The following is a 27,055-nucleotide window of genomic DNA, read 5'->3' as shown; positions in this document are numbered from 1 at the left end:
CTCCAGCCAGTGCCTCCACTCCTCAAGGGCCAGTTTGACCGCTAGCAGTTCTCGGTCCCCCACATCATACCGGGACTCCGCAGGGCTCAGGCAGTAGGAGAAGTATGCGCAGGGGTGCACCTTCCCCTCTGAGCGTTGAGAGAGAACCGCTCCGACACCACTGTCCGAGGCGTCCACCTCAACAATGAATGGTTGAGAAGTGTCCGGGAGGACCAGAATGGGTGCCATGCAGAAGCGGTGCTTGAGGTCTTTAAATGCCTTTTCCACCTGAGGAGACCAGACATAAGATCCACCAGTCCTTTTGGTGAGATCTGACATGGGTGCTGCTACGGAACTGAAGTTCCTGACGAACTTGCAGTAAAAGTTAGCGAATCCTAAGAACCACTGCACCTCCTTGACGGACTTGGGAGTGGGCCAGTCCCGGATGGCCAGGGTCTTGGCTGGGTCCATTTGGAATTGTCCCGTCTGTACAATAAATCCCAGGAAGGAGACCTCGGGGACATGAAACTCGCATTTCTGGGCCTTCGCAAACAGATTGTTCCGTAGCAGCCTCTGGAGAACCTGACAGACATGGTGGCGGTGCTCCTGCAAGGTCTTCGAAAATATTAAGATGTCATCGAGGTAGACGAAAACGTGCTGATTGATCATGTCCCTCAAGACGTCGTTGATGAGGGCCTGAAAAACAGCTGGTGCATTGGTGAGTCCGAAGGGCATCACCTGGTACTCGTAGTTCCCTGACGGGGTGTTAAAGGCAGTCTTCCACTCGTCTCCCTGTCGGATACGGATGAGGTGGTATGCGTTCCGTAAGTCCAACTTGGTGAAGACGGTGGCGCCTTGGAGCAGGTCGAATGCTGTGGACATCAGTGGAAGGGGATAGCGGTTGCACACAGTGATCTTGTTCAGGCCCCTGTAGTCAATACATGGTCGGAGCCCCCCATCCTTCTTGCCGACAAAGAAGAAGCCGGCACCAGCAGGTGAGGTGGAGGGTCGAATGAACCCAGAGACCAGGGCGTCCTTGAGGTATTCCTCCATGGCAGAGGTGGAAAAACCCGGGTGCAGAAAGTAAAAACCCTGCCACATTTTTGCTCCAGCCAATTCAATGAACCAGCTGATCCTAATTACCACATCCCCTAAGCCAGGTTGATGAGCTAATTGGTGAAATCACCTGTGTTGAGAGCACAGGCAGAAGGAAAACCTAAGCAGGACTTTTACTTTGTCAATCCAGTTTTTCCACCTCTGCTCCATGGCCTTGCGTTCTGGCTGAGAGAGGGAGAACAGTCTGCCCCGAGGAGGGGTAGTCCCAGGGAGCAAGTCGATGGCACAGTCGTACGCATGGTGCGGAGGAAGAACGGCAGCCCTGCTTTTGCTAAATACTTCTTTCAAATCCCAGTATTCTGTGGGAACTTGAGATAACTCTGTGAGATCAGGAGGCTCGACAGGAGACACAGGAGAGCTAGAGAGCAGACGAGGTATGGCATGCAGGACCCCATTCCACAACCTGGCTTGTTACCCAGTCTATACAAGGGTTGTGGCAGGTAAGCCAAAGAAGGCCTAGAATCACTGGGAACTCTGGTGAATGAATCAGATGCAGGGATATTTCTTCTTTGTGAGCTTGAGACTGGAGAAAGACTGGAGAAGTAACTTGGGTGACTCTTCCGTCACCTAAAGCTTGGCCATCGAGGGCAGACACAGACAGTGGGATTTCAAGAGGAGCAGTAGGGACATTGATACTTTGGGCAAAGTGGATATCCATAAAGTTTCCCACCACCCCGGAGTCTAACAAGGCCTGACAAGAGTGGACGGACTCACCCCAGGAGATGGAGACCGGGATGTAGACTCCTTGGCCAGGGAGTTCGGGAGAGAGGGTAGGCCCCATCACAACCCTACCTTGGCTGGACGGGCGGTCCTTTTCCCGAGAGCTAGGGACATGATGCTCAGAAATGGCCAGGCTTGCCACAGTAGATGCAGCACTTGTCCCTCCTTCTGCGCTCCCTTTCAGCTGCGGAGAGACGAGTACAGCCAACTTGCATGGGCTCTGGACAGTCACTGGAGGAGGTAGATGGGCTCCAGGTCGAGGCAGTGAGGCCAGGGAAGCTCAGGACTCGGCGGCGCTCTCTAATCCTGTTGTCAAGACGAATAGCATATGAGATCAGGGTTTCGAGGTCACTTGGGCATCTGATAGAGGCCAGGCCATCTTTGATGGGGTCAGACAAACCATGGTGAAAGGCTGAAACCAGGGCAGCCTCGTTCCATCCGCTGACTGCTGCGAGCGTCCGGAACGCGATGGCGTAGTCTGCGACGCTTCCTCCTTGCCGGATGGACATGAGCTTTCTGGCTGCGTCTGTACTGATGTCCACCTGATCGAAGACATGAAGCATCTCTTCTGTAAACAGCTTGAAATCAGAGCACTCGGGTCCCTGTCTCTGCCAGATGGCCGTGGCCCAAGCTTGTGCCTTACCAGCTAACAAGGTTATCACAAAGGCGATCTTGCGGCGATCCGTAGTGTAGGTGGTAGGCTGGAGCTCAAAGGTGAGTTGGCACTGGGTAAGGAACTCCTGGCACTCACCTCTGTGGTGCAGGAAGGCTGGGTTCGCAAGGTGAAGGAGGCAGCGTGGCGGAAGGCACTGGAGCGGGAGCAGATGGTGGAGCCGGAGCAGGATGAGGAGATGTGGGCAGAGGAGTCAGCTGTGCCAGGGTTTTCCCAATTTGCTGAAGCAGTACCTCGTGGCGAGCAAGGGCCTCACATTGGCTTGCAAGTGTTCGTCCATGGTAGCTCCGAAGTGTGTTAAAGAAGCCATAATTCCCTGAAGGTTAGCCGGGTAGACCGTTGAAGACACCTCTGCTGAGTCAGTCATCTTTCTGTTAGGGTTTTGCTGGGAATCGAACCCGGATCGCTGGTGTAGTGAGCCAGCAAACCCCCACTAGGCCACCAGGGGAATGACTCAAGTGCAGAGGCGTGCAGCGAAAGTAGAGTATCAAAAAACAGTTTATTTACAATATATACACTATATACAATCCAGGGCAAAAAACAAAAAGTATAATCCAAAGGTTCAAAGTCCAAAAAATGAGAAAAGAAGAGGCCAAATGCAAAACGCTCAGAAGATCCAAAAAGGTAGTACAATGTCCAAAGAAAAGAAAAGGCAAAATGCAAAACGCTCAGAAGATCCAAAAGGGTAGAACAAATCCAAAGAAAACAAAATACCAAAAAATACAAGAGCATAAGCAAGGTACACGGGAAAGAGGAAACAAACCATAGGTAGCACAAAGGCTCAGTAACTAGGGACCAAACTGAGGGAGTATATATACACAAAACTAAATGGGAAACAGGTGACACTAATGAGGACAAACAGGCAATCAACACAAACACAAAACACAGGAACAGTGGCAGCCTCTAGAGGCCAAAAGAAACAAGACAAGATAAGGAAATAACAGCGGCCTCTAGAGGCCAAAACAGTCCCAGTCCTAACAGGATATGAGCAATCATGCACTCTGATTGGCTACTGTACTACTAGGATATCAGCTCATATACCATGAGTAGAGAAAAACAAAATGGTGGAGCGTGTTGCTGAACCAACCGAGGATGAAATAAAAACTACTCAAAAACAAAACCACAAAAAATACAAAACAAAAAGAGCAACAAAATATGGAATAAAAGTATTTGATGGTAAGAACTTAGCTTTTTTTCAAGAATTATTATTATTGCATTTTCACAAATTGCTCCTGTCATTTCACCGGTTTGTTTAGATTCTAAGCGGAAATGATTTTGTTGGATGTTTTGTATAAAGTTTTTCTTTATCGAATTTGCAAAAAATCAAAATACAAATGCTCTGTTTCTCAAAATCCAGTGAATGTGGATAAAATAAAACAGTTATTCCACTCAATCTCGTCATACACGGCTTACAGCCAACTTGGGGCTACGTGCCTCGCTGACTATCAGCTCACGTACGAGTCGATTTTGTGGAACAACTGTTTAATATGTCACTCAGATCCGTGATGTATTCGTATGAAAAATGCAAGTTTTCCAACACGAGAAGATAAACTTCATATCTTCAAGCCAGTGTGTGATTTTCTTTTTTATTATTCACAAACAAAAAGTACCCAAATTGGTTCTCCATGTCCTGGATGTAGATCATATGAAAAATGAGTGGCGTATTTCCCAGTAAAACACTCGTGTCCATATGCTGTAGTATTATATGTTATGGAGTAACATAGTGTAGTATAGTGGCTTTGATCTTGGAGCTGAAGCTTGAGAGGAAGAAGCTAAGTACACTATAGTGTTGGTCTTGGACCCCCCCCCCAAAAAAAGGCTTCCCTTATCAAAAAGAAGTATACTTAAGTCAAGTATATTTCCTTAAGTATACTTTTGTGTACCAAGTATACTGATATCAATGTACTTACAGTATACTTGTAAGTAAACTAATCTAATACTTCTTGGGACTAAATTGGCCCATTTTTAGTTTATTAAAAGTATACTTTAAGTCTAAGAGAAGTAAACTTTGAGTATACAACGAGTATTTTTTATTTTGTGCTGCAAGTATACCACAAGTAAACTTATATACTAATAGTTTGCTAGTTCTATACTTGTAGTCCACTCTTTAGTTTACAAAAGCTTACTTCATAGTATACTGGAAATATACTATGAGTTTACTTGTTTTATACTTCTAGTCCACTTTTTAGTTTATAAAAGTATACTTTATAGCATATTAGAAATATACTATTAGTTACTGGTTATATACATCTAGTCCACTTTTTAGTTTTGAAGTATACTGCAGTTACCCTTCTAGGTATACTATTAGTTTTCTAGCCCTAACCCTTACCTCATACACACTACCAGTAGACAACTTAAGTGTTTTGAGCTGACCACAAACTTATGGTACATGTAGGTTTAAAAGATGGGATTTAAAACATGCTGCCGTATATCACAAAGAAGCCAATATGTGTGAAAAAGAAGTATTTTATAGGCTACTATCAAAAGGATAAGCACAACTACAGGGCAAGTCCACTTAAACATCAGGTACAAATATTTTAATACCTTATTACACTTTTGTTAAGTATATCCTGACCAAAAGTTTAAACTTAATATACTTTAACTTTTCTATATACTTCTTTTCAGTATAAGCCAAGTATACTTGTGTATAACTTTATTGAGTATATCTCTGATAAGTAAAAAACTGAAAGCATACTCTCTTATTTTTAGTTTAAAAGAAGTATACTAGGGCGGCACGGTGGTGTAGTGGTTAGCACTGTTGCCTCACAGCAAGAAGGTCCGGGTTTGAGCCCCGTGGCCGGCGAAGGCCTTTCTGTGCAGAGTTTGCATGTTCTCCCCGTGTCCGCGTGGGTTTCCTCCGGGTGCTCCGGTTTCCCCCAAAGACATGCAGGTTAGGTTAACTGGTGACTCTAAATTGACCGTAGGTGTGAATGGTTGTCTGTGTCTATGTGTCAGCCCTGTGATGACCTGGCAACTTGTCCAGGGTGTACCCCACCTTTTGCCCGTAGTCAGCTGGGATAGGCTCCAGCTTGCCTGCAACCCTGTAGAACAGGATAAAGCAGCTACAGATAATGAGATGAGATGAGAAGTATACTAGAAGCACACTTGAATAAACTTCTTTTTTGTAAGGCTTACGACTTACCACTGATTTGGGTGAAAAGCTGTGCACTCTCATAGCTTCACCAAATTTGCCCTGTGTCTTAAGGTGCTGGAGTCTAACTCTAGTATATTACTGTACAGTATAGTACCATACAGAGTGGAAATGAGATGCTTAGATCTCAGCTCTTGAGTGTAATGGGATGAAACTAAATACACTACTGTGTTTGCCTCGACATAACTACGGTTATGCACAGTGTGAACCTGGTCAAAATCAGAGAATGGTAATTTTTCTTACCACTTTTTGGGGTGAACAATTAGACTCTCAGATCTACACAAAATTCCATCTGTACATCTGGATGGTCAAGATTGACGCAGGAGTGCACTTATTTTCATCATATTACACTCCAAAACTGAGCTATAGTACTGTATAGTACGGAAATGAGATGCTTAGATCTCTGCTTTGCAGCTTGAAACACTCCTGTGTTTGTCTTGAACATCCCAACACACAGTGTGAATCCGGTGAAATGCAGATAATGTGCTTGTTCCCACCTGAGGTTTATTACCAGTAGGCTACGTATGTGTGTGTTTCCCTGTTAATAGTCACTGTGAGCCAGTGAGAGATGGAGATGATGGAGACAACACAACACACTCACCTTGAATAGTATGCTATTGAGCATAACGAGCCTTGAGTGGCCTCGAGCTCTGAATTGTGTTTGAGTTTATTTATTAAAATGGAAGAATTTTGCACTGAAAACCACTCATGCTATAAATGAGAAGAAAAAAATAAATAAAAGACAGAAAGCATGAGCCTCCATTAAAAATAGCACCAGTCTCCCAAGTATAAAATTCTTCTGTTTGCATTTAAAGCACTCCATGGCTTCACTCCTCAATATCTAATGGAACTACTTCGACCCTACTCTCCCATTCACAGTCTCAGATCTTCATCCTCTAGTCTGTTTGTCCATCCCCAAATGTACATTATCCACCATGGGTTCTTGGGTATTCAAGGTTGCAGCCCCCATGTTGTGAAATTCTTTTTTTCGGTCTTGTACATCTTGTCCCAAATTCAAGACACATCATAAATCTTATCTCTTCTCTCTCTCTGCTCTCGCTCCTCTCCTGATCACTGACTGTTTTATCTTTTTCAGTGCTTTGAGCTCGTCTGTTATCTTTATGCTCATGTAAAATGTCATTTTGTTCTTTCCTTTCCTGCGTCTCCTATCTGTTATGTTTTCTTTTGGTTGATTTGTTTCTTTTTCCATGATGTCATTATTCTGTAAAGTGTCCTTGGGTTGGTGAAAGGCACTAGATAAATTAAACTTGTTGTTGTTGAATGCTGATAATATAAATTACTTTCACAAAATGTTCCCAATGATACTCTTAGGCCCTCACTGAGTGAACTAGCATCAGCAGTTGGTTTTGACAGAGACTAAATACAACCATAGATAGATAGATAGATAGATAGATAGATAGATAGATAGATAGATAGATAGATAGATAGATAGAGTGGTGCTTGAAAGTTTGTGAACCCTTTAGAATTTTCTATATTTCTGCATAAATATGACCTAAAACATCATCAGATTTTCACACAAGTCCTAAAAGTAGATAAAGAGAACCCAGTTAAACAAATGAGACAAAAATATTATACTCGGTCATTTATTTATTGAGGAAAATGATCCAATATTACACATCTGTGAGTGGCAAAAGTATGTGAACCTCTAGGATTAACAGTTAATTTGAAGGTGAAATTAGAGTCAGGTGTTTTCAATCAGTGGGATGACAATCAGGTGTGAGTGGGCACCCTGTTTTATTTAAAGAACAGGGATCTATCAAAGTCTGATCTTCACAACACATGTTTGTGGAAGTGTATCATGGCACAAACAAAGGAGATCTCTGAGGACCTCAGAAAAAGCATTGTTGATGCTCATCAGGCTGGAAAAGGTTACAAAACCATCTCTAAAGAGTTTGGACTCCACCAATCCACAGTCAGACAGATGGTGTACAAATGGAGGAAATTCAAGACCATTGTTACCCTCCCCAGGAGTGGTCGACCAACAAAGATCACTCCAAGAACAAGGCGTGTAATAGTCGGTTAGGTCACAAAGGACCCCAGGGTAACTTCTAAGCAACTGAAGGCCTCGCTCACATTGGCTAATGTTAATGTTTATGAGTCCACCATCAGGAGAACACTGAACAACAATGGTGTGCATGGCAGGGTTGCAAGGAGAAAGCCACTGCTCTCCAAAAAGAACATTGCTGCTTGTCTGCAGTTTGCTAAAGATCGCGTGGACAAGCCAGAAGGTTATTGGAAAATTGTTTTGTGGATGGATGAGACCAAAATAGAACTTTTTGGTTTAAATGAGAAACGTTATGTTTGGAGAAAGGAAAACACTGCATTCCAGCATAAGAACCTTATCCCATCTGTGAAACATGGTGATGGTAGTATCATGGTTTAGGCCTGTTTTGTTGCATCTGGGCCAGGACGGCTTGCCATCATTGATGGAACAATGAATTCTGAATTATACCAGCAAATTCTAAAGGAAAATTTCAGGACATCTGTCCATGAACTGAATCCCAAGAGAAGGTGGGTCATGCAGCGACCCTAAGCACACAAGTTGTTCCACCAAAGAATGGTTAAAGAAGAATAAAGTTAATGTTTTGGAATGGCCAAGTCAAAGTCCTGACCTTAATCCAATGGAAATGTTGTGGAAGGACCTGAAGCGAGCAGTTCATGTGAGGAAACCCACCAACGTCCCAGAGCTGAAGCTGTTCTGTATGGAGAAATGGGCTAAAATTCCTCCAAGCTGATGTGCAGGACTGATCAACAGTTACCAGAAACGTTTAGTTGCAGTTATTGCTGCACAAGCGGGTCACACCAGATACAGAAAGCAAAGGTTCACATACTTTTGCCACTCACAGACATGTAATATTGGATCATTTTCCTCAATAAATAAACGACCAAGTATAATGTTTTTGTCTCATTTGTTTAACTGGATTATCTTTATCTACTTTTAGGACTTGTGTGAAAATCTGATGATGTTTTAGTTTATATTTATGCAGAAATATAGAAAATTCTAATCTTGTTTTGTTGCATTACAAGCTGGAATTAAAATGGATTTTTGAGGGTTAGCACCATTTGATTTATACAACATGCCTACCACTTTAAAGGTGCAAATTGTTGTTTTATTGTGACACAAACAATAATTAAGATGAAAAAAACAGAAATCTGAAGCACAAAATATGACAAAGGAAACCCCGAACTGTTAAGCAACTGAAATTGTATATCAGGCAAGAATGGGACAATGTTTCTCTTTCAAAACTATAGCTCCTCAGTTGGTCTCCTCAGTTCCCAAACGTTTACGGAGTGGTGTTAATAGTAGAGGTGATGCAACACGGTGGTAAACATGCCCCTGTTCCAACTTTTTGAAACATGTTGCTGACATCAAATTCAAAATGAGCATATGTTTTTGTTTTTGTTTATTATAATTTGTCACAAAAAATATATACACAAATTAACATAAAATATAAAAGAAGAAACATAACAATAGTAAAACATGACTGGAGAGACGAACAGGGCGGAGCCCCAATTGCAACGTATCCCCTAAGCTCAAAAAACTATATATGATTAAAAAAAAGTATACATAATAACTAACAGATCATGGCGGGCTATATGTTTGTAGTAAACCTCTAAAGTGGTCGTTTAAATGGATTCTAAACCACAAGAGATCCTGACTAGACTTAAGTATATTAGGTAAGCTATTCCACAACTTAACAATCCTAGGAAAATAGCTGTTACAATAATATTCCTGATTGTGCCTAGAAATTAGGTCAAAATTGGCTTGATGAAAGTTACGAGTATTATAATGCCGAGTGGCAGTTTGAATGAAACGTCCAAAATTACTAGTAACAATCCCAGTTTTATACTTAAACAGAAGAACTAAATCATGCATTTGTCTACGAAAATCAAGAGGTAGTAAATTAAGCTGGACTAATCTATTAATATAACTGACTTCTCTTGAAGGATAATTCAATATGAATTTAGTGGCACGCCTCTGAATATTCTCTATCAATCTGCAATGCTTTACTGAATAAGGTGACCACACACTTGATGAATATTCTAGCAACGGCCTGACAAGCGCCGTGTATAACAACTTTCTCATCTGGACGTCACGAATATCCCTACCACACAGCCTCTTCACTAGCCCAAGTACCCTATTCGCCTTCACACACATCTGCTCAATATGACTATTCCATGTGCAGTTGCCAGAGACAGATACGCCCAAGTCAGAAGTTTCAGGAAAATACAATAATTCTTCCTCGCCAAGATAATATGTGTTGAGGGGCCTTCTACAAGATCTCCGCTTGGACATACGCAAAACTTTACATTTAGTGACGTTAAATGTCATACTATGGTTAATGCTCTATGAATGTAAACCATCTAGGTCAGACTGCAACAAGGCCGGAGAACTTACAGAGTCTATAGGCCGGTAAAGTTTGCTGTCATCCGCAAAGATGACATACTGACATACCTGATCCATACTGTATGTAGGACGGCATTTCGTTTGCAAAAACTATTATAATTTTCCAAAAAAAAAACATTTTCAAAAAAACAATACAATTTCTCAGTTTCAACATTTTATCTGTTGTCTTTGTACCATTTTCAATGAAATATAGGATTTCCATGATTTGCTAATGATCACATTCTGTTTTTATTTTTACAGTTTACACAGTGTCCTAACGCTTTTGGAATTGGAGTTGTATCTTGCTCTTACAAAAAGATGTACGCCAAAGGGGAAAAAAATTGGATTCAGTTGTTGCTGTTTGTTATCTGGGAACTTTGCAGATTTCTTTCTTCCCAAACACATTGCTCAATAGGTGTGTGGATGCCATAGCACCAGTATCCCCCTCTTGTGTCTGACCTAAAATCAGGACCGTTTCTGGGAAGTCATGTGATTTCATTAGAAAAAAAAAAAACTATCTTTTTTTTTTGTGCAGTTTATAAAATGAAGCATGATTGGCCTTTTTGGTCAAAGCAGTGGAAAGTTCATCAAAGATAGCTCTCTCAGTAAGGATTCCTGAGATGGTGTAAAGAAATGAAAAGCATAACTTTGCACCACAAAGACAGGATGATCTTTCCTCTAGTTTTTGTGGCTTTTGTTCATCTTGCAGTGGCAGCACAGAACCCAAAGTGAGTACTCTGAGTTTTCATCATGGCAATGCAAATCCTGATCATTATTTGTGAAAAATGTAGCTTTGTCATGTCTTTTGCATGGAAATAACATTGCAGCTTTGTTTTTTTTTTTAATGTGTGTGTTTGTATTTATGCACCAGATGTCTCATTACTGCCCCAAAAATCATTCACCTGGGAGTGGAGGAGACAGTGAGTGTGCAACTGCATGGAGCCACTAAACCTACCAGTATAACTCTGTATTTCAAAGATCCTTTGGGACCCACAAAGCTATGTGAACCAATATCCGTGACCTTAAACAATGATAATCAATATCAAGCTGTGGTGACATTAAAGGTAAGGTCATGTAATCCTTACTTATTTGTCTATGGTCTATGATTATGAAGGGGCAGTGATGGCTCAATGGTTAAGGCTCTGGGTTACTGATCTGAAGATCATGGGTGCAAGCTCTTGCACTGCCAAGCTGCCACTGTTGGGCCCTTGAGCAAGGCCTTTAACCCTCTCTGCTTCAGGAGTACTGCGTCATATACCCACATGTTGTACGTCACTCTGGATAAGAGAGTGTCTGCTAAAGGCTTTTAATATAATAATTATTTACTACAAAGATATTTATGTTATATAAAGTTCACTGTAAATATACAATATAGAGTAGATGCATTTATACCCAGCACTGTTGAATTCACAAATCTGATTGTTCAGATGTTTTCTCGAACAAAATTTTCTACAGCAGCTCTGATGACAGTGCAGCTTTAAATCACAGGTTTATATTAATGCAATTGTTCTAATATGTCATAGTTTCTTTGGCAGTCAAGGATAAAGCTGTAGTTTTCAGACATTGGAAAGTCTTCAGGACATAGGACTTGGTGTTTTTTGGTTTCTCAGTAAAATGAGAAGACAAAAATGCAGTTTACATTCAAAAGAGAGAAAAAATAGAGGCTGGGGAGGGAAGGACTGAACGTTTATAGCTACTATAATGTAAGTGCTAACTGTTTTTTTGAGTGATCCACAAGTGTCAATGTATAAACATGAGCAAGGCTCATTTTTTAAGAAATAAAAAAAAGTCATCTTTGAATAATTGTTGTTATTCTATCCACATTCACTGGATATGAGCAATCGTGTGCTCTGATTGGCTACACTACTACTAGGATATCAGCTCATATACCATGAGTAGAGAAAAACAAAATGGCGGAGCATGTTACTGAACCAACCGAGGACGAAATAAAAATTCTATTTGAAAACAAAACCCCAAAAATACAAAAACAAGCAACAAAATATAGAATAACTTTTTTCATTTTTCAAGAATTATTATTCTTGCATTTTTCACAAATTGCTCCTGTCATTTCACCAGTTTGTTTACATTATAAGTGGAAATGATTTTGTCAGACATTTTGTATAAAGTTTTTATTTATCAAATTTGCAAAAACTAAAAATGCTCTGTTTCTCAAAATCCAGTGAATGTGGATAGAATAAAAGTTATTCCACTCAATCTCGTCGTACATGGCTTATAGCCGACTCAGTGCTGCACGCCTCGTCAGCTATCAGCTCATGTACGATTCGATTTCATGGATTAACTGTCAAGTGTAAAATAATAATAATAATAATAAAATTAAAAATTTTTTTAAAAAGGAATTAAACATTTTGGATGTGCCATTGGTAATAGAGCATGTCGGTTCATTGTTACCTCTGCCAACTTTATTGGAGAAAATTATGCTTTCACCTCCATTTGTTTGTTTGTCTGTTCAAAAAGTACTGAATAGATTTTCATGAAATTTTGAGGAAACTTGAGCCATGGGCCAAGGAACAATTGATTAGATTTTGATGGCAACCCAGATATGTATGCAGATTCAACTGCCTAAGAAAGATCCTGAAGATACATTGGCCAGAAAGGATCAGTAACAATGATCTTTGGTTGAAAACACAGCAAATACCAGTGGAAGAAGAAATTGGAAGGCGATGGATCAGGCACACATTACGAAAACCAGTGACAAACACCACCAGACAAGCCCTGACTTGGAACCCTCAAGGGAAGAGGAAAAAAGGTCAGCCAAAGAATACCTGGTGAAGCGATCTTCAGTCAAACATCAGGAGGCTGGGGTACACCTGGACTCAGATAGAAAAAAAAGCACAGGATCGGGTCCTCTGGAGATCCCTCGTCAATGGCCTTTACCCCAGGAGGGGTGTCAGGGCATAGAAGAAGAAGAAGAAGAACGCAAATTCAGGATTTTTTTTCCCCTGTTCCCAATGTAACTCAAAAAGTAGTGAACTGATTTGGATGAAATTTGGTGGACAGCTTTAGCATTATCCTAGGTTCGAGTGATTTGATTTTGATGATATGTGGCTTGGTGGAAGTATGCACTGTACCAAGTGCCCTTCTCGTTGATTTTCCTATAACAGTAAACCTGCTGTGTTTTATTTCTGATATTCTCTAACATACATACACAGATAGCTTTTTGTGCCTCTTCAGGTTGATCCACTTAAGTTTCAAGGCATCAGGAACCACCCTAACCCAGCTTACGAGAATGACCCATATGTCTCTCTTTTTGCTGAGAGCAAGGATGTGTTTGATGCAACAAAATTGGTCCATGTCAGTTTGTCAACCAGAAGGGGTTATATTTTCATCCAAACAGACAAGACAATCTATAATCCAGGAGAACATGGTAAGAAATCGGAGCTTTTTATGAAAACAAAAACTTGTATAACAGTCCACTTTTAATTAATCACTTGTTTGTTTGTGTATTTTTCATTTTCAGTGAAATATAGAATCTTCACTCTAGATAACTACTTGCTTCCTATAAATGATCGTGTCAGTGTCCATGTGTATGTGAGTATCCTGCAATGTGTTTGCACAGGCACACTGGGTCATAAGAATTAAATTTCTATAGTGTAAGAATGAAATAAATGCCGACTGTAAATTCTTTATAGAACTCGAAAGGCCTGCTGGTCTACAATCATGTTCTGAATTCTAAACAAATCCTGCAGAAGACTGTCACTATTCCAGATGTGGGATTGTAAGTTAAAGATTAACTTTTAAAGATATCTGGCTAAAACTGTGGGCTACATAGAAACACTGAGTCATGAATAAACAAACAATCAATCAGATCAATGTGTACACTACTCTTGAATATGGTATGAATGTGCTGTTGGAGTCTCAATTTGGAGTATGAAGGTTATATGCATAATGACCTATGAACACATTTATAACATGTTATAATCTTTTCATAAGAGGCATTTTACATGTTATAATTATTTATGAAAATGCACTGCAGTCAAGAGCACCTAAACCGAGAACCAAGTCATGACCAAGACCAAAGTGGATCAAGACAAGACCAAGACTTTGAGGGTTTGAGATCAAATCAAGACCAAGACCAAGGCAGGGCGAGACCGAGTCAAGACCAGGACCAGACCAGTGTGTTTGAAGGAGGGTGGGGGAGGGGTGACCGCTGTTAACAGAAAAAAAAATTCAAATTAGAAATGAGTCACGTTATTGGTCGCATTTGAAGCAGAAAATTTTACATGCAATCACAGTAACAATGTTAACAAATAAATCAGACAACACACAGGCAATTTAGTGAAATCCCCACAGTTGTGGTCTTGACCGGACTTGAAATAAAATCCCGAGTCCTCTATGTCTGAGACCAAGACAAGACTGAGTAAAAATGCGGTCGATTCCCAGACAAAATGAGACGAGACCTTCAGATCTTGATGCCGGTCTCAATTACTACAACACTAATTATAGTAAATCGCAATGATTATACCACACGAACAAATTGTTTGATAATAAATAACGCCTTTTATTCTATCCACATTCACTGAATATGAGCAATCGTGCACTCTGATTGGCTACTCTACTACAAGGATATCAGCTCATATACCATGAGTAGAGAAAAACAAAATGGCAGAGCATGTTGCTGAACGAACCGAGGATGAAATAAAAACTCTACTTGAAAACAAAACCCCAAAAATACAAAAAAATATGGAATGAAAGTATTTGATGGTAAGAATGTATCTTTTTTATTTTTCAATAATTATTATTATCGCATTTTTCACAAATTGCTCCCGTCATTTCACCAGTTTGTTTACATAACTCATTTTTCAGCATTAAAATTTATTTAATTTTTTTAGACTGGTTCTAAACCACAAAGAAGTTTGAAAATTACATAACCGAATTGTCCAAGGAAGAATTACAGTAAATAAATGTCTAAGGCTATTCTATACCTCGGCACGACAGCAAGACGGCACTTTCTACAAAAAAAAACCCAACAACACGTGCAGCCATCAATAGGTTTTTAAGAAATCTGCTGAATAACAACGCCTTTACAATACTCTGTTTCTCAAAATCCAGTGAATGTGGATAGAATAAAATAGTTATTTCACTCAATCTTGTCGTTCATGGCTTATAGCCAACCTGGCGCTACGCTTCTCATCGGCTATCAGCTCACGTACAACTCGATGTCATGGAATTACTGTTAAATATTATATCACTAAGCCCCATTGTGCAAAGAGCATCATGAGAAGACATAATGGAGATAATAATGTCTTATACGAGTTCTCATGCGTCATTATAATGCATTTATAACAATATAAACAATGCTACAAAATGGAATGGAATGCCATTTCATAAATAGTTATAACAATGAGTATATTGCTTTATGAATACATTATCACATATGAGGAGTGTCTTTATCAGTCATTATTCATATGACCTTCATCGAAAGTGTTACTAAATTTATTGGTACAACACTTATGGAGTAAATTGCTTTAAAACATCAAAAATATTTCATTTCTTAAACTTGGATAGTTGATTCCAGTTAAATTGATTTGCACAATTGTAGAGTAATCTGTCCAAATCTAAATGTACCATTCTGATATATCAACAATTGAGCAAGTTTTTGTGAAGAAATTGTTCCAATTCAGAATCCGAAAGGCAGATCTACCTGGGTTTGTTTACTAAAATTAATCTAACTGTGTGGAATGGACTCATTTTTTCAGGGCAGGCAACTGGAAAATCAGAGCCTCGTTTCTTAACTATCCAAAGTCCAACACTTCAGTGGAGTTTGAGGTTCGAGAGTATGGTAAGTCTTAAAACCTGGCACATTAATGGCATTCATGAGGCTTTTTATTTTCTAGATGCCTGATGCTACTGAGCAATATTACCAGACTGCAAGATGTTTCCATTGCTTTATAAATTCCATCCCTTTTGGAAGGTTATTGAGAATAAAATTTAATAAGGAGCAGCTTGTGGGTTTAGTGACAGATGTGGAAAGTTTCATCGCTGTTGAAAACCTGGCCAAAACATATTATGTAACACTACTGACGAAGATTATATTTAAAGGCACAACGTTCTTTAGAGAACAGTTATACAGTACGTGGCCAAAAGTTTGTGGACACCTGACCATCATACATGTGTAGAGGATATTACCTGATTGCGGGGAAGATAAGAATTTTATCTTCAAGTGGTGAACATATTCTTTTCAACACCAGATGATAAACTATATATCTTCGCACCACTGTGTAATGTTCTTTATATTATATGGACACATCCACACACAAAAAACCCCACAAATATGCAAAAGAATTTTAATTTTGAACTGTTTCACCATTTTGACACTTGATGCATCAAGTCAGTGGGAAAACACTGGGAGTGACGTCATCAGAGTGAAATATCGGGAATTATTATACATACAGGACACTTTTTCGATGAAATACAAACATGTATTCTATTCTCTTCTAGCAGGTTTCATTAATTTGGTTTGATAGCATGCGATATTGTTAGCATATCGCTTATCCTACATGTATTACATCACTCTACCCAATGAAGAATGAGCGTTGAATATGGTTTATGGTATTACATGGTTGTCAAGACAACATGACGTCACACGTCAGAGATGTAAAACTTCTGCACTATAGTGAGCGACTGGGACAATTTGTAAACAAACATGGCCGCCAGGTTTGCTTCATTAAATACGGAAGATTTTGAGAGAATTTTGACAGAGAAAGACGCATTGAACACCAGAAAGGAATGTGTATGAATAATAATAATAATAATAATAATAATAATAATAATAATAATGGCTTTTTTGTGGTATAGCAGATATATTCCATTCAGCAACTCATCTTCAACTCATTCAATATCATGCTAGCTGAATGGAATATATCTCATATGACCTTGTGTACAAAGCGAGTTCCATGAAGACATCGTTTGCCAAGGTTGGAGTGGAAGAATTCAAGTAGTCCAAGCCTTGATCTTAACCATACTGATTTGGGATGAACAGATGTCATTGACCAACCTCAATAATGCTCATGTCTGCAAATCGTCCCATGTGTAAATAAATGATGGATTTATTGAATTAAGAAGAAGAAATCACAAATTAATCTTATGGAAAATCCATCCATCCATCCATTATCTGTAGCCACTTATCCTGTTCTACAGGGTCGCAGGCAAGCTGGAGCCTATCCCAGATGACTATGGGTGAGAGGCGGGGTACACCCTGGACAAGTCGCCAGGTCATCACAGGGCCTTATGGAAATAATCACACTAAAGGAATGAAACTAAAGGAATCATTTGAGCAAAAAAAAAAAAATTATGAGATATAAATGTGCCATGTGAGGAAAAATCACATGCAAAAATTAACAAATCATGAAAACTCACATGGACATCAAAACGTGAAAAAAATCACAAGAAAAATAAATCACATGAATATAAATTAATCTTGGGGAAACAATAACATGGGAAAATAATACATGCAAACACATGCACTACATAAATGAACATGTGGGAAAAGGCAGGTGAAAAGGTATGAATTTTGTGACAAAAAATAAATCACATTAAAAATGAGCCATGGGAGGAAGAAAACGTGAACATGTGGAACGTGGAAAGACTTGAAAAACTATATGTAAGTCTTACATGTGGTGAATCTGCTGATCATGTGAGGTAATGAAAAATAAATAATTTTAGTATTTGCAGTGATAATCTATAAAATTCACTATACTATAAACTCAAAGAATTCACCAAATTGTGTTTGTGTGTCTATAATAATAATAATAATAATAATAAAATAATAATAATCTGTCGTTGTTTTCAGTTCTGCCCTCGTTTGAAGTGAAGATTGAAGCAGCAAAACCTTACCTCTCTCTCAACAAAAATGATTTTCAATTTAGTATCTCAGCCAGGTAGGTTTACCTCCTGTCCTGTCCTTATACATCATCATCATTTCATTGTGTCCTGTATTCACATTGCTGATGCTTGATGCTCTCAGATACACCTATGGGAAGAGTGTCAGTGGGGTGGCATACGTGCGGTTTGGACTGATTGACAGTAAAGGAGAGAAGACGTATCTTTCTGGCACAGAAAAACAGATTACAGTAAGCACAAGGCTTTACACAGTGGCACAGCAGTGTTATAAATCCAGACTCTGATTTTATTTCATCGATTTATTACACACATTATAGAGCATTAACTCAAAGGAGAAGGTGCAAAAAAAATGTGCAAGCAGTTGAGATTTCTCTGAAAATAGGCAAAGTTAGGATTTACGCACACACAATTGACGAGTTTAAGGAAATATACTTTATATGCTACATGAGTATTTATTTAAAAAACTGAGATTATCTATATGTTAATATGTTCATATTGTGATGTCTATCATCTCTTAATTATTACTGATTTTTTTAGAGATTTATTTACCAATATGCTAGTTATTTTTTGTTTAATCATATGTAAAGTGCTATAATTCACATTTCTATGCAAATCTATTCACACATCTATTCAATGTGAATATGAAGCACTATTACTACTAATAATAACAACAATGATAACAACAGTAACAATGATAGCAGCAGCAGCAACAACAACAACAACAGTAATGATAACAACAGCAGAAATAATAATAATAATAATAATAATAATAATAAACACAAAGAGTAATGATAACAACAGCAATAATAATAATAATAATAATAATAATAATAACAGTAACGCTGATAGCAGCAACAACAACAACAACAAGAGTAACGATGGTAACAAACAACAATAGTAATGATAACAGCAGCAATATTATTATTATTATTATTATTGCTGTTGTTATCATTACTATTGTTGTTTGTTACCATCGTTACTATTGTTGTTGTTGTTGCTGCTATCAGCATTATTATTATTATTATTATTATTATTATTATTATTATTATTAACAACAACAGTAACGATGATAGCAGCAACAACAACAATAGTAATGATGGTAACAACAACAATAGTAATGATAACAACAATAATAATAATAATTATTATTATTAATAATTATAATAATAACAACAACAACAGCAATGTTGATAGCAGCAGCAGCAACAACAATAGTAATGATGATAACAAAAACAATAGTAATGATAACGGCAATAATAATAACAACAACAACAACAACAACAACAGCAATGTTGATAGCAACAGCAGCAACAACAACAATAGTAATGATGATAACAGCAATAATAATAATAATAATAATAATAATCACTTGTCTATTGTCCACTTAATTATTTTTCTGTGTTAATCATATCTAAAACATGTTCATTTAAGGTAAGTTTCTCCATAAGTAAGGTTTATTTGTCGAAAATGTAGTTTTTGTGTCTTTTACAGTATACATTGCTGTGCACAAGTCTTAAGCACCTATTTTTTTAGTACATACATACTTTGTTATAGATATTTATTTTACATTATCAAGTCATTCCAAAACATTTTAAATCCCCAAACATGAGTACAAAATTAAATGTCGCAGGAAAAAAAATTATATTTCAGTAAATAAAGCAGCATATTACATAAGAGACATTATGTAAGAGTACATTTCTTTTCCAAAAAAAAAAAGAAAACATACTGAAGGCTACTGGGTTTTGGTGCAAAATGAAGAAGCGAGTGTGACGAAGTGTCCAGAAGAACTGTGGCTGGTTCTGTAAGATGCTCAGTAAAACCTACAGCTCATTTCCGCATAAAACTGCACTCACTGGACCTGAGACTATTATTTAAGAAAGAAAGAAAGAAAGAAAGAAAGAAAGAAAGAAAGTCGTGACACCAAATAGTGACTTTGTTTAGTTTATTACTGTTCACTGCACATTGTAGGATTTTTCTTTGAATTAGAACGCTTCAATTTTATTATTTTTGAAGTCATCTTTCCTTTACAGCATTTCCCTGCATGTGCTGAAGACTTTTGTACAGTACTGTAGATCAGTAGTGGTATAGGACATGGAGGTACAGTATAGTGTATAGTACAATTGGCTTCACTTAGAACATCAGGAGGTGCAAATGATTTACACACTGTATTGTCATTTAGGTTGAGGATGGCCATGCAGACGTCATAATCCGCACTGAAGAGTTACAGACTGCAGCAGCCAATCAGAGCCTAGAGCACATAACAGACCTGTACCTGTACATTGCTGCTACCGTTCTGGAAAAAGCAAGTGAGTCTCACACAGTGAGAAGATTAATCATACACACTGTTCTGCTCTTTAAATTTTGCCCTGCTCTCTCTCTCTCTCTCTCTCTCTCTGTGTGTGTGTGTGTGTGTGTGTGTGTGTGTGTGTGTGTGTGTGTGTGTGTGTGTGTGTGTGTGTGTGTGATGCAGGTGGAGATCTAGAGGAAGCAGAGAGCTCCTCTGTGAAGATTGTGACCTCTCCGTATGTCATTGATTTGTCAAGGACAAAGAAGTATTTCACTCCTGGGGGCATTTTCTCTATTCTGGTACATGTTTTACTGTGTGTATAACATTATGAGCACTGAGAGGTGAAGTGATTAACATTGATTATCTCATTACGGTGGCATTTGTCAAGGAGTGGGATATATTCAGCAGCAAGAGAACAGTCAGTTCTTGAAGTTGATGTGTTGGAAGCAGGAAAAATGGCCAAGCATAAGGATCTGAGTGACTTTGACAAGGGCCAAATTATGATAGCCAGATGACTGGGTCCATTTGAGCATCTCCAAAATGATACATCTTGTGGGGTGTTCCCAGTATGATACAGTGGTTAGTACCTACCAAAAGTGGTCCAAGGAAGGACAACCAGTGAACTGGTGACAGGGCCATGGGTGTCAAAGGCTAGTCCTGGGTGTGACTTTAAACTGCAACCAGTGGTGAATCTCAGGTCTGGGAAGACTTGAGTATTGGGGAAAGTGGAGTTATCCCTTAATCACTATTGCTCCCAGGTCCGCTCTGACCCGGAGTGGTCGCACCTGCCTGGGTTCCAGCTATGGGTTAAGTAGTACATCACCAATAAGACACTGGCAGCAGGGTGCTTTTTAGTGCAATGTGGCCGATGAACCCAACAAGGTCAATGGTGCACCACCAGATGGCATGTGGAAGAGCGGCTCAAATGGCCAACGGATGGCATCACTTAGCAAGTCAGTTGTCACTGCGGGGCAACTTCCATACCTGTCAGGTCTGTGGCACTTTTTTGCACCACTTGGCATCAGGTCTGGAGGTCCAGAGAAACAACACAATGGGGGCATGACATTGCTTGTCTTACCATACTGTGCAAGGCACTTCGCTCAGAGAGGACAATAATATGCAAGAGCTCATGAGTCCAGGCATTCAATGGCGGCTTGGCCGGGCCATTCATGCCTCTGCCGCTGCACATGGCTCTGTTGCTCTGCTGCGGGCCTCACAGCGCATCTGCATTTCTGTGCATCCTAATGAAGCAGTCATCATCACTAGCGATGAACAGCCGACGACATGGGCGTCAAAAAGGCTCATTGATTCACATGGGGCACAAAGGCTAGCCCATATGATCCAGTCCCACAGAAGAACTACTGTAGCACAAACTGCTGAAAAAGTTAATGCTGACACTGTTCTGTTTTAGCCAGCACTAACCGTTTCAGCAGTTTGCACATTTTTCCTGCTTCCAACACATCAACTTCAAGAACTGACTGTTCTCTTGCTGCCTAATATATCCCACTACTTGAGAGGTGCCACTGTAATTAGATAATCAGTGTTATTCACTTCTTCACCTGTCAGTGCTCAGAATGTGATGGCTGATCAGTTTATTTTACAATATTAACCAGAGAATTGTTGGTCTCTCAGTTGTCTTTGAATCGGAGGCATTTTTCTACAACAGCAGCTCCGACACTAATTTGGCTGTAAAGGTTTATACGAATGCGTTTCTTCTAAAGTGGTAGCATATATACATTAATAACAACCTACACATGTAACTGTACGACAGTGTGTCATTCTGTGTGTAATTCCTGCTATTGTGAAGTTTTATTGAGTATTTTTGCTTCGTAACAATCCGAGGTAAAACTGTAACTAAGTTATCTGACATGGGAAGATCTTCAGGGTAGAGGATATTTTGAACTTTGTGGTTTCTTGGTAACATGACAAGCTGAGTCCTTGATATTTTTATTATTAACTTCAAGAGAGGAAAAAAAAGTCAGATTAATGAGTGAAAAACTGTTTATCATACAGGAACTACCTTGTCTTGTGGATAATCCACAACAATAAATGTAAATAATATAGGTACTGCGTAAAAGTGGAGCTCCCATCTGTTTCTGGGTTGTAGAATTTTCTTATATCATAGCCAGCCTCTTTTGTTTTATGTCTTTACCTGCTAACACTGGCCACTAGGCAGTGTGTATGACTGGCAATTCCTAACATTGGCTACTAGGTGGTGATTAGGACTGGCAATTACTAACACGAGCCACTAGGCGGTGTGTATGACTAATTGCTAACACTGGCCACTAGGCGGTGTTTATGACTGGTAATTGCTAACACTGGCCACTAGGCAGTGTGTATGACTGGCAATTACTAACATTGGCCACTAGCTGGTGTGTATGACTGTAATTGCTAACACTGGCCACTAGGCAGTGTGTATGACTGTAATTGCTAACACTGGCCACTAGGCGGTGTGTATGACTGGTAATTGCTAACACTGGCCACTAGGCAGTGTGTATGACTGGTAATTGCTAACACTGGCCACTAGGCGGTGTGTATGACTGTAATTGCTAACACTGGCCACTAGGCAGTGTGTATGACTGGTAATTACTAACACTGGCCACTAGGGCGGTGTGTATGACTGGTAATTGCTATCACTGGCCACTAGGCGGTGTGTATGACTGGTAATTGCTAACACTGACCACTAGGCGGTGTGTATGACTGGTAATTGCTAACACTGACCACTAGGCGGTGTGTATGACTGTAATTACTAACACTGGCCACTAGGCGGTGTGTATGCCTGGTAATTACTAACATTGGCCACTAGGCGGTGTGTATGACTGGTAATTACTAACATTGGCCACTAGGTGGTGTGTATGACTGGTAATTACTAACACTGGCCACTAGGCGGTGTGTATGACTGTAATTGCTAACACTGGCCACTAGGCGGTGTGTATGACTGGTAATTACTAACACTGGCCACTAGGCGGTGTGTATGACTGGTAATTACTAACATTGGCCACGAGGCGGTGTGTATGCCTGGTAATTACTAACATTGGCCACTAGGCGGTGTGTATGACTGGTAATTACTAACACTGACCACTAGGCGGTGTGTATGACTGGTAATTACTAACTGGTCACGAGGCGGTGTGTATGCCTGGTAATTACTAACATTGGCCACTAGGTGGTGTGTATGACTGGTAATTACTAACACTGACCACTAGGCGGTGTGTATGACTGGTAATTACTAACACAGGCCACTAAGCGGTGTGTATGACTGGTAATTACTAACATTGGCCACTAGGCGGTGTGTATGACTGTAATTGCTAACGCTGGCCACTAGGCGGTGTGTATGACTGGTAATTACTAACATTGGCCACTAGGCGGTGTGTATGACTGGTAATTACTAACATTGGCCACTAGGGCGGTGTGTATGACTGGTAATTACTAACATTGGCCACTAGGCGGTGTGTATGACTGTAATTGCTAACGCTGGCCACTAGGCGGTGTGTATGACTGGTAATTACTAACATTGGCCACTAGGGCGGTGTGTATGACTGGTAATTACTAACATTGGCCACTAGGCGGTGTGTATGACTGTAATTGCTAACGCTGGCCACTAGGCGGTGTGTATGACTGGTAATTACTAACACTGGCCACTAGGCGGTGTGTATGACTGGTAATTACTAACACTGGCCACTAGGCGGTGTGTATGACTGGTAATTACTAACATTGGCCACTAGGCGGTGTGTATGACTGTAATTGCTAACGCTGGCCACTAGGCGGTGTGTATGACTGGTAATTACTAACATTGGCCACTAGGCGGTGTGTATGACTGTAATTGCTAACGCTGGCCACTAGGCGGTGTGTATGACTAATTGCTTACGCTGGCCACTAGGCGGTGTGTATGACTGGTAATTACTAACGCTGGCACTAACACTGACCACTAGGCGGTGTGTATGACTGGTAATTACTAACACTGACCACTAGGCGGTGTGTATGACTGGTAATTATTAACACTGGCCACGAGGCGGCGTGTATGCCTGGTAATTACTAACATTGGCCACTAGGTGGTGTGTATGACTGGTAATTGCTAACACTGGCCACTAGGCGGTGTGTATGACTGGTAATTGCTAACACTGGCCACTAGGCGGTGTTTAGGACTGGTAATTACTAACACTGGTCGGGTGGCAGGCACGCACAGAACCAAAACCATCAGAAAATAACTTGATGGTATTTTTTTATGTATCAACACTCTGTGCTTATGGGGCTCTGCTCGCGCGGGCCAAAGGCCCATACAGGAGCTCTGCTATAAAAGGATAAAAAAAAAATTGGCATGCATTTTTCTTAATAAAAAAATAATGTGATGATTCTCAAATTGCTGTGATATACTCAACACAATACTTTTCCAGTGATAAATCTATAAATCAGACCTCACTTGTGCTATGCTGTAGGGCACAACCAGCTTCCCAGATGGCTCCAGAGTCCCTCATTTGAAAATAAAGGCTGCTGTGACTATAGATGGAGTGTCTCAGACGAAGCAGAGCACTGGGGATAATAGCGGGAACATAGCCATCACATTCCAAGTCCCGCAGCAGGCTAAGGAACTCTCCATCACGGTAACAATAACAAACACTCAGTTCAACTCCTGCATGATTTGCTACTCTTAAACACACTGCTATACAGACCCCAAGAGAGATTAATAAGTGTTTTGACCCAACAACTAAACACATCAGTTCATCAACAAGACCTTTTGATGTCTCTGACAGGTGTATGCACAGAGAAATGATGATGAAGACGTCATAATCAGTGACGCTAAGATAACATCCACAGCGATAGTCGATGAAGATGGCAGTTATCTGAGTGTGGAGGTGCAGCATCAGGTCCTCAACCCTGGGCAAAGTCTGCAGGTCACATTCAGGGACATCACAAGAGCTGCGAGTGCAAGACCCTCACATATATATTACCTGGTAAATAGTTGAGAAAAACATGTAAATCCTTATACATCTGGGTGTTTTTAGTGGTTTCATGATTTCAAGGTGCGGTCTGTAATTTTTAAATTGCTTCTCAAACAAAGCTCTACCCCTTTACTCTCAAAAGTATTCCAGAAATCATGTGTAGGTTCAGCAGAAGGTGTGGGATCGGCTTGGGAACTGTGATTTCTCTCACAGACAGCAGGGGGAGGTAAAGATCAGGGCTGCTCCACCAGTCCCTGGGCCCTGCACAGACGCTCATGATGTTACATGGTTTAAAAAAAAATTTCCCACAGATTTCACTTTCACTGTAAAAACTGAGTGCAGTGTGTATGTTTCATCTCTAAATAACAGTTATATGTGGATTTAATAACAGTTGGGAGCCTTATTGCCTTCAGCTAAAAATAACTGTTTTTGCTGAAGCAAACTTGAAGGAGGAGGAACAAGAACAAGGAAGGAGAAGATGATGATCACCACCAACAACAACAACAATGAGGGAAAAACAAGAAAAAGAGAAAGAAAGGGAAGGAGGAGGAGATAGAAAAAGAAGAAGAAGAGGGAATGAGGGGGATAAGAAGGAGGAGGAGATAGAAGAACAACAACAGCAACAACAGGAGGAAAAACAAGAAAAAGAGAAAGAAAGGGAAGGAGGAAGAGGAGATAGACGAAGAGGGAATTAGGGGGATAAGAAGGAGGAGATAGAACAACAACAGCAACAACAACAAGAAGAAAAACAAGGAAAAGACAAAGAAAGGGAAGGAGGAGAAGGAGATTGAAGAAGAAGAAGAAGAAGAAGAAGAAGAAGAAGAAGAAGAAGAAGAAGAAGAAGCCAAAGAACAACAACAACAGGGAAAAATAAGAAAAAGAGAAAGAGAATGAGGAAGAGGAGATAGAAGAAGAAGAAAAACAAGAACAACAAGTGGAAAACAAGGAAAAGAGAAAGAAAGGGAAGGAGGAGGAGATAGAAGAAGAAGAAATGAGGGGGAAAAGGAGATAGAAGAAGAAGAACAGCAGCAACAACAAAAGGAAAAACAAGGAAAAGAGAAAGAAAGGGAAGGAGGAGAAGGAGATAGAAGAACAACAACAAGAGGAAAAACAAGGAAAAGAGAAAGAGAAGGGAAGGAGAAGAGCAAGAACAAGAAGAACAAGAGGAAAACAAGGAAAAGAGAAGAAGGAAAGGAAGAGGAGATAGAAGAAGAAGAAGAGCAAAAGGAAAAACAAGCACTGTGTCCGAAATCACTCACTATATAGTGGACTATATAGAGAGTTCGCCATTTTGTCGTGCTGTCCGAATGTATAGTGAGAATTATTACACCCTATATAGTGCACTCAAAGTATCCCACAATGCATCATGAAAAGTAGTGTACAACCGATGGTCACTAACCAAACAATGTATACCATCATGCATTGCAGTCACACTGAAAGAAAAATGGCAGATAACAGAGAGGAGCACGCAGTACAGCAACAATAGAATAGATAACTAGAAAATAATATATAATAATACATTCAAGCACAATTAGTCAAGTCATTTTATTTATATAGCACATTTAAAACAACAAAGTTGGCCCCAAAGTGCTTCACACAATTTCTACAAGAATAGAAAATAAGCTAAAATAGAATAAGACATAAAATCAGTGGCGGCTGGTGAAAAAAATTCTTGGTGGGGCTGGTGTGTGCCAGTAGAGTTCCCTGCCTAGTCCAGTATAAGCATTCAAATGAACAGTCAGAAAATGACAATTCCACAATAATAATTTAATTTCCTTCTCAAAATCAGCAGTTTCACAGATAAAGTAAATTAACAATTTACAGCTATATTAGGCTCCATTTATGCTTTGGAAAGGAACGGTTTCAAATACAATACAATACTCAAGTTCTTGAGAGAAGTTTACAGCAAGGGTATGATTTCAGC

At 39.8% G+C, this 27,055-nt stretch overlaps 1 protein-coding gene across 1 annotated transcript in view; it reads left to right on the top strand.

Annotated features, from left to right (window-relative positions):
* The first annotated feature begins 10,599 nt into the window (after nucleotides 1-10,599).
* c4 (complement component 4) overlaps nucleotides 10,600-27,055 on the top strand; it is a 72,103-nt gene continuing 55,647 nt past the window's right edge. The window contains exons 1-12 of the mRNA XM_060897719.1: nucleotides 10,600-10,775; nucleotides 10,919-11,111; nucleotides 13,240-13,432; nucleotides 13,526-13,596; nucleotides 13,698-13,783; nucleotides 15,765-15,847; nucleotides 17,858-17,945; nucleotides 18,032-18,137; nucleotides 20,087-20,213; nucleotides 20,378-20,493; nucleotides 24,628-24,792; nucleotides 24,943-25,143. Of these exons, the coding sequence (XP_060753702.1) occupies nucleotides 10,681-10,775; nucleotides 10,919-11,111; nucleotides 13,240-13,432; nucleotides 13,526-13,596; nucleotides 13,698-13,783; nucleotides 15,765-15,847; nucleotides 17,858-17,945; nucleotides 18,032-18,137; nucleotides 20,087-20,213; nucleotides 20,378-20,493; nucleotides 24,628-24,792; nucleotides 24,943-25,143 (1,524 nt within the window). The 5' untranslated portion in view covers nucleotides 10,600-10,680. The remainder of the gene's footprint in view (nucleotides 10,776-10,918; nucleotides 11,112-13,239; nucleotides 13,433-13,525; nucleotides 13,597-13,697; nucleotides 13,784-15,764; nucleotides 15,848-17,857; nucleotides 17,946-18,031; nucleotides 18,138-20,086; nucleotides 20,214-20,377; nucleotides 20,494-24,627; nucleotides 24,793-24,942; nucleotides 25,144-27,055) is intronic.

This window comes from Neoarius graeffei, chromosome 17 (genome assembly GCF_027579695.1).
Source record: "Neoarius graeffei isolate fNeoGra1 chromosome 17, fNeoGra1.pri, whole genome shotgun sequence".
In the NCBI taxonomy this organism is placed as follows: Eukaryota; Metazoa; Chordata; class Actinopteri; order Siluriformes; family Ariidae; genus Neoarius; species Neoarius graeffei.
Note: the sequence above shows the minus strand (reverse complement) of the source record. Positions and strands in the feature narration are given on the sequence as shown.